Source organism: Macaca fascicularis, chromosome 15 (genome assembly GCF_037993035.2).
Source record: "Macaca fascicularis isolate 582-1 chromosome 15, T2T-MFA8v1.1".
Classification (NCBI taxonomy): domain Eukaryota; kingdom Metazoa; phylum Chordata; class Mammalia; order Primates; family Cercopithecidae; genus Macaca; species Macaca fascicularis.
The window spans coordinates 76,486,275-76,494,501 of NC_088389.1; the positions used below are offsets into that span (position 1 = coordinate 76,486,275).

Genomic DNA, 8,227 nt, shown 5'->3' on the forward strand with positions numbered 1-8,227 from the left:
TAAAGTGAAACACTCATTCCTTATGTTCTTCTGAATACTCTATGAAATGTTTACCTCTTGGGCCCTCTATATGATACAGAATAAAGTCAATTCATTTTTGTCATATGCTAGCTCTTAAAGCATTTATCCCCTCTTTCTTCCCACCACTAATTAGTGGCTTAGGAGTTCAGGCTTCAAGCAGCATCCATGGATATGAATATCAAGATTACAAAGAACTCATTGATATACCAACATTGTCAAATAATACCAACACTGGTTGATTGGCTGTTTTTGTACACACGACAATATAGACTGTGAGCAACTTGGGGCAAAGTCTTGTATCTTAATCACTTCTTTATCTCTTGTGTCTAACACAGTACATGTCACAAATAGGTTATTATTAGAAATTATTAAATAGGTGTTGAATGAATAAATTATTAAGCTAATACTTGCTATCTTTTATTTATTTCAGTCAGTGGAAACCTAGCATTTGAGAACCTATGATATATCAGCCACTGTTCAAGGCCGTGAATGAATAAAACAGACATGAATCCTTCCTCAGACCTTGGAGTCTGAAATTGCTGAAGTGAGTACAGTAATTCCACTCCAGGTGACTCATACTAATAACCTTAGGGAGAAAAAATGCTACTGCTGAGCCTCAGTTTTCTCATATACTATTGAGTTGTTAGACAAATGACCAATTTGATAAGATTAAGTCCTTAAATCATTATAAAGGGCATGAAATGTTTAAGGCATTATATAAATTAAGTTTTATGATTATAAAACTATTTTATAAATTTGAATACTACCCAGAATTGATGTTCTTCCAAGGTCAAAAGCAATTCAGTTTCTCAGATACAAGCACATCATTATAAAACCACATACATCATGCAGTAACTCTAGGATTATTATTTAAAACCATATCTCTATTATATAATGTAACTTCCTTTAGAGCACAATATTTTACATTCAGTATCCTCTATAGGATCTAGCACTTTTCAGAAAAATAGCATTCAATAAGTGGATTGATGCAATAGAAACAACTGAAGAATCACCAAGGAATCTAACCTGAATACCATTTAGGAGATTCAAGAACCCAGTGAAATTGTATGCAAAACTGTGTGTCTGTAGGCCATTTTGTAGAGTTCTTCAGTTTTATCAGAGTCTCAAAGAGATCTATTATATATAAGAGTTTCTTACTCAGTATATATTAATTGAATTTCAACTACTTGCTAGACATTGTACTATGGTTTAGGCTTAGAATATAAAACTTTTTTATAATAAATGAATATTGAGTACATCAAAATTTTTCAAGATCTGCTTTCTTAAATTCACACCATTAAAATTAATGCATAACCTATTAAACACATTTACATCCTAAATCATCATCAGATACTCTAAAGTAACTTAATATCACATTTGCTGGCAAAATATTCCTTGGAAATACATTCTTATTGGCTTCATGAAAAAAGCCTCCATGATAATATAACCTGTGGGGGTTTAATGTATGTCTACATAGACTTACATATGTGCATATACATACACACATACGTATATACGTATAATGTTAAAAATCCTTAATGAGTCATGCTGCTCAAATAGTTTAAACAATCTCTAATTCATCAACTATCTTTTAGCGCTGCTGGGTTTCCATTTATTCCTAACAATAACAATGAAGCTACTGTCCTTCAAACAAAATGATGACGTATAAAGAAAATGTCCTAGAAATTGTTTTCTAAGCAGTTTCCTCAGGGACTTTCCACTGACTGAAATAAATAGTTTTCAAATGCGCCAGACGGAGGACAAAAATTATTTTTAAAATTGCAAGAATACCTCTGAAACTTCATGGCAGTTTTTCCCCTTTGGAAACCTTGTATCTCTCCTCAGCGATTAAGAATCAACTATCTCCAGTCAATATTTATTTGAGCAGCTATTTTAGTTTGCTGAATAAAATTATTCTTTCTTTTGAGAATGGTTGTCATATATTCTTGTCCCAAACTTATAAGAAAAGGATATTTCCCCAGATACAGACATAAGCACACTTAAAGACTGAAACTCTCATCCACAGTAGATGTGCACTTTACAGTATGAAAATTTTAATGTAGCATAATCCAAAATGACTATTTGAAAAAAAAAAAATGGTTAGTTTATTCTCTGGAAACAATGTTTCTAATTCATATATTCTACAGAGCTCAGTTGCAATTGGCGATAGTGGCCAGGAGATGGCGCAGTCTCATTTCCTAAGATTTACTTCATAGACTAATCCACAGTGTTAACTTAAAAAAGAAACGTTTTTTAATGGCACTTGTTTTCACTAATAGAAGCTAAGATTGAAAAATAAAACACTCAGAAACTGTAAATTCAAATTGCTCAAATGTTTTATTTATTACGAATCACCTATCTGCAAATAAAATACTTTAAAAATACTTTGAAAAACTTTTTTCTTTCCTGTGAACAAGGAACAGAAGAAACAGTTTTGAAGTAGTAATTATTTAAAATTGCCTTAATTGTTCAATTCGTCCTTTTGTTTTATATTATGCTGGATTGCTTTACACTTACAAATGTATTTTATCACTAAAAATGCCACTTTTCAATAAAATAAAAAGGATAGTTTTAATAAAAATTTTTACAAATGATAATTTAGGGAGAAAATTCATTAAAGTAAATATTTCCTGATATAATGTTCAAATTTACTTCTTTCACTTGATAAATGCTAATGAAGAGTTTTCAGATCTAAGACCTATTATATTGCTTGAGAAAAAAATAAAACTAGCATTTTAAGACCTCATAATCCACTCACATACTTATTGAAGTATATTAATGGATGTGTGTGTATGTGTGTGCACGTGCATGTACTACACGCTTCTGGAAAAACTCCAGAAAGGGAGAATGGGCATATACATTACAGATTGTCCTGACTTGGTCTGAAGTACAGTCTGCCACAAGTTATTGAGTCTTTACTGGAAAGGTAGGAAGAATCTCTAATCATCCCTGAAAAGGCATAATCCAAAGCTGGCCGAAAAGGCAAGGTGGGTACCAACCCAGGTGTTAGGTAGGGTGACATAAAACCAGATAACCCTCTTCCTGCAGAAGAATATGCCACCCTTAATGGACTGATACCTACTCTAGGATTTAAGCTGTAGAGATTTGAATCACCTCCATAAGAAGCAGAAGTAGTTTGAAGAGGAGAGAAAGCTGATTTATTACCTAGAGTTCCAAAACCAATTCCAGCAAGACTAAAACTTGAAGCTCTCTGAAAGGCTGTGTTTTCCAGTTCTTCTGAGTTTGCTAGGTTTCTGTTGTCCGGCTTGTGTTCTCTGCCATTTAAAACCTGTTCAATAGCTTGGACCACATCCCCTTTGCAGAACTGTAGAATGCCTTCTAGCCGGCTGCGCCTGTAATTTGGGAAAATCTTAGTAAGGATATCAAGAGGGTCTCTTGGTCTTGAGGACACTGTAGGAAGGCTTGCCTTGGTCGCAGTCAAGTCTTTGACCCATTCACTTTCATTTCCTGATTCCAGATCAGAGGATGATAAGGACCTGGGACTTTCTTCACCTCCTGATTGCTCTCCAGGATGAGGAGAGAGGACACTATCATGCTTGTTGGAATATTCTAAAATAGATGACCCGATACTTTGTTTCCCAATGACACCATTAGACCTAGGAGATGATCCCAGGTAAAGCTGATGGGATTTGGAGATCGGTTCTTCTTGTCCATTCTGGCATGACTCACATTTACTCTCTTTTTGTTCTGGAGAAGAGGGGGAAAAAAACAATCAAATATAGGGAAGACTTCCCAGAACATAGTACCGCTCACTTAAAAATAATGCCGGATAATATAATTCATTCACTCCTAATAATTAGTAATATTTATATACTCAAAGACATTTTAATGAATAAATCAAATTGAAAAGATTTTTCAGAAATGCAGGTGCTGGAATAGTCAAAAAGATACTATTATATCATTTCAGAATCACAAAGATATGCAATATTAAAATGCAGTTATATTTAGGAATCAGAAGATGAGAGTGCATTATTACCCCAAATTGTTTGCATAACACCAATATGGCACGCTGTCTGTTCTATCTTGGTTGTGTGGGATCTTCCTAAATGTCACCTAAGTTTTGTTATTATCTAAGTGATATTTTTTCAAAATGACACTATGGAAAACAAACTAAATAAAATGAACAGGGAATAAAAGGAATAATCTTAGTTTGAAAATGAATATTCTATTTAATCACTAATGCTAAATTTTAACAATTGGTTTTTTTATCTCATATTTCAGGTTAAAATTAATTTACTTGAATAATGTAAAAAAACGAAATTGTTCATTTCATTTCAAGTTTAAACCAATAAGTACTATTGCTATGTCATTCCCAAATCATACTAGAGCTCGCATATTTCATTTTATGAGAAATGATACAGATGGTATTTTTCATAATCCTCTATGAAACATGTACTTTCTTTTTGAATCCTTAAGAAATATCAATAACAGACTTTAAAAGCAAACTGTTTATAAAAGAAAATTATAAACTGTCCTATTGCAATCTATATGAATCCTCAAATTGTCTTTTAAAAACAACATATTAGGCATTTGCTTTAAATCACAACCCTCCTCCAATGTTATGGGCAATGTTCTAAAAGTACTTTTACACAAAGTTCTGGTTTTTCTATCTCAACATGTTGAGCACATTAATCAAACAAGAATATTTTAACACCCTTTACTAGGTTAACACCAGAAAAATTAAAATAGCCATATTTACTATATAACTTTTACTTTGGTTTACATTTTCTATTATCCTAGAGATATATAGGTAAGAGTAAACTGCTAAGTGGAGTGTGCAGAGTAATTCTGTCCAACTTTCTTTTTCTACCAAGTTTATGAATGTAACAAAACAAATATTGCCTAAGGCAGTGATTTGTAAATATGATTTGCAATACTTTCATGTTTTCTCCAGTTTTCTTAAGCACTCAGTTCTAAATTCTGAAGAAATAGCTATAGTTTATTTTAAAATTAAAGTGTATACAATTTAGCATTTTGAAGTTCAAAATGCTGTTCCCATAAGCATATGATGAAAAAAAGAATGTCACTACTGCAAAAATTACACTCTATAGTATTTTCAACTTTAAATAACACAGTAATACTTTTCTAATGAAATTGGCCAAGTGGAAATAGATTAGCATTAGTCCTCCATTCCACTTTACTTGTAAATATGAATGAGCATGCCCCTGAACATGTCAATTACCAACATTTCACCTCTATAGCAAGTTATGCATGAAATCATAAAATAATGTCTTGTTATATTTTACTCATCATACAATATATGTAGTGAAACACCAATTTGCATAAGATTATTTAGAAAATATGGTGTCTTTAAAATATAATACCATTTACTTCAGCTCTCCGTCTTCTCAAGTCCTACAGCTTGCTGTACTTCTATAGCATTTATCATTGTATGTTAAGCCTTGCATTGTAGTTTTTGGATACATATAGTCTGTCTTCTTTTGAATATAAGGTTCTTTTGTGTAGGAAAAGCTTGTTCACTTCTAAATCACAGTTAGTCTTTGTCTAATGAATGAGTAAACTAAATAGACTATTTTACCACAGTTCATGGCTATTGTGTAAGAGGAGCAGTCAATTCAGAAAGCTATTGAAGTAACCTTTCAACGTTAGCTTGCTTTTTATGGGGGAGGGGGCATCATCTGAGGCAAACAATAAAATAAAATAATTAGCTCTATAAAACAGAACACTTTGGCACCAACTAGAAATCACATAAATCAGTGTCTCACAGGGAGCTGTCAGCCATTTCACTATCGGTGTAGTTTCAGGAATTTACACTTTTACTTCTCTTTCATAGCACTTTTACTTAATAACTTTGCTCTTTAGCACCCTTGATCTTTCATGAGAATTGTATAAACTCTGTTTTACCTACTCAATTAGAATATGTACAAAAAGTTGACACATGTAAACACAAAATTCACTCTGAATTGAATGCCTCATGTCAATTCACAGACCAGTATTTTTCAAATGTACTATGTGAGTAGAACTTCAGGCAGCCATTGAGCGAAAAATCTGTTGAGATCTGCAGTTTTCACAATTCAAGGAAGGTTTGTAATTAATAGTTTACTGTAGAGCTATCATACAATTTCATATAATACAACTTTATAAGTTTTGTACAAGTTTTGGACTTATTAAAAAAAAAAAAAAGAAAACACCACAGTGATATTTCCACTGCTTAGTAGGCCCTGTGGAGGGCTATGAAGTTCACTAAAATATATCTCCTAACGCAGGAAATGAAGGCAACTGACTTGCAGTCAAAAAATAAGAGAAAAATAATGAAAACTCCTTGGATAAAAAACCTCTAACATTGAACTTTCAAATTCTTACTTATGGTTTTACAAATTACATTTAACGAAAACAATTCAGAGTGAAGGAAGAAAGAAAGAAAGAAAGATGACGGTTTGGTATATTTCAGTCTCTTCCCCACATCAAGCTTGCAACAAATGTTTGCCCCAACATGTAGTAAAGAACGGCATCCCCAACTATCAGAGTTTCCCACGCAAAATCAGCTCTGGTTTTACAGCTGAAAACAGTCCAGATCAGGGAGGATCACCTGGGCCTAGGGAGGTTGAGGCTGCAGTGAGCCATAATGGCGCCACTGCACTCCAGCCTGGGCAACAGCGTGAGACCCTGTCTCGAAAGAGTACAGAGCAGACTCAAACACAGGATCTCTCACTCAGCTTTTTGCTCAATGCCTGCTTGAAGTTCTATCCACACAGTGAAAAGTCAAATCAACTTCCGCATAAATAACCCTACTCCTAGGGTGAATTTGCTCATTTGTTACCATCCATGCTTCACTTTTTCATTATCTTATCACCTGAGGGAACGAACAGTAAACTCCTCCAAAGTGAAGGCGATGTGTCTCTCCCACTTATTAATGTCCATATTGCTGAGCAGTTCCCTAGAACTTAAAGTGCTTCTTTTAAACAACTATTCCTGCCCGCCTAAGGACACGGCGGGTTTCAGAGTTTCTTTCCAGAACAACCATTTCCTTGAGCAAAGAGCAAATGAAAGACCAACTCACCTTGTTTTTCCTCAGGATAATCTTGCTGGAAAACCTCGAAAGCGGGGGTCGCGGAACCACTGGCCTGTCTCAAGGCACCCTGTCCCAGCGCAGCCCCCGCCGCAGGGCCGCCCGCAGACTGTGGATTCTCGGCTCTGCCGCTGCCCCCGGGTGCCCGACCCCCGGGGGGCCCGGAGAGCCCAGAGCACAGGAGCCTCTGTAGCCCCCGGGCTTCGCTCTCCTCCTGCGCCTGCTGCCTGCGCAGCGCCACCTGGGCGGCCATGACGCGCTGTCGCTCGGCGATCAGGGTGCACTTGGCACACGCGCAGTCCCGCCAGCGACAGAAACGCTTGTGGCCCTTGAGCGCTGACACCACGCCATGGTTGCGACAGCGGGCGCACTTGGGTGTCCGCGGGTAGCCGCAGCCCACCGCGCCCACCCCCCTCTCCAGCCCGGGAGGCGGCGGGCAGCCTCCGCTTCCTGAGGTGGCAGCGGCGGCGGCGGCAGCTCGCAGAAAGAGGCTGGGCGGCCGCAGGAACGCTGGGGGAACCTGCATCCCCGATGGTACCGGCAACGCTGGGGATGGGGGCGGAGGGGCAGCCGTCACCACCAGCCCAGGGGCCAGGTGGGGTCGGCCGCTACCGCCTCGGTCTCTGCTGCCACAGTGTGACTGCTCCATTCCCGAGAAGTTTCTGGCTGGCCGTCGCAAGTGGAAAGTGCTCTGACCGCAGCTAACCCTGCTGGGAGGCTGGGGAAGCCGGGGCAGGACGCGCCGTGGTACTACTGAGCCCCACCCGCGCACGAACAAAAGTTTTGCACTCTTTCCACTCGGAGGGAGTTGGGACGACCGCATCCCAGAGCTGGAGAAGCTGAGAGGTGCAGCTGTCCCGTGAGCCTGGCAGAGTCCCGGGGCGCTAAGTTAATGCCCCTGTGCCTCCAGCCAAGAAGGAGAGGTTGGAGAGGCTACCCCGCCCACCCAGGCTCCGGGCCAAGCGCAGAAGCCAGGGGAGGGCCCGGGACAGGGAGTGGGGACCTTCTGGGAGGAGGGCGGCGGGGACTCCGTCCGATGGGCTGCAAATATCTCCTCCCCCCAAAAAAGCCCGTTTCTCCCACTTGCTTCCCCAGGAGTTCTCGACGTCTATTTTTGTAAACTAGCCTTTGCAGCCTCCCCTTTTACTGCCCTTT

The 8,227-nt window shown here is 38.4% G+C and overlaps 1 protein-coding gene across 1 annotated transcript; it reads right to left on the bottom strand.

The window, feature by feature from the left end:
* Positions 1-2,339: 2,339 nt before the first annotated feature.
* On the bottom strand, positions 2,340-7,955 carry DMRTA1 (DMRT like family A1). Its single transcript, XM_005581610.4, has 2 exons — positions 7,064-7,955; positions 2,340-3,729 (listed from the first exon to the last, which is right to left on the bottom strand). The coding sequence occupies exons 1-2, from the start codon at positions 7,893-7,895 to the stop codon at positions 2,882-2,884; spliced, it is 1,680 nt and encodes a 559-aa protein (XP_005581667.3). The 5' UTR covers positions 7,896-7,955; the 3' UTR covers positions 2,340-2,881.
* Between the last annotated feature and the right edge of the window lie 272 nt (positions 7,956-8,227).

Excerpts from the sequence above, each read along its gene's own strand:
- DMRTA1 (XM_005581610.4), bottom strand. The coding sequence starts at position 7,895 with ATGCGGTCGTCCCAACTCCCTCCGAGTGGAAAGAGTGCAAAACTTTTG. Across the intron at positions 3,730-7,063 it reads TTATCCTGAGGAAAAACAAG|AACAAAAAGAGAGTAAATGT; the intron begins GTGAGTTGGTCT and ends CCTCTTCTCCAG.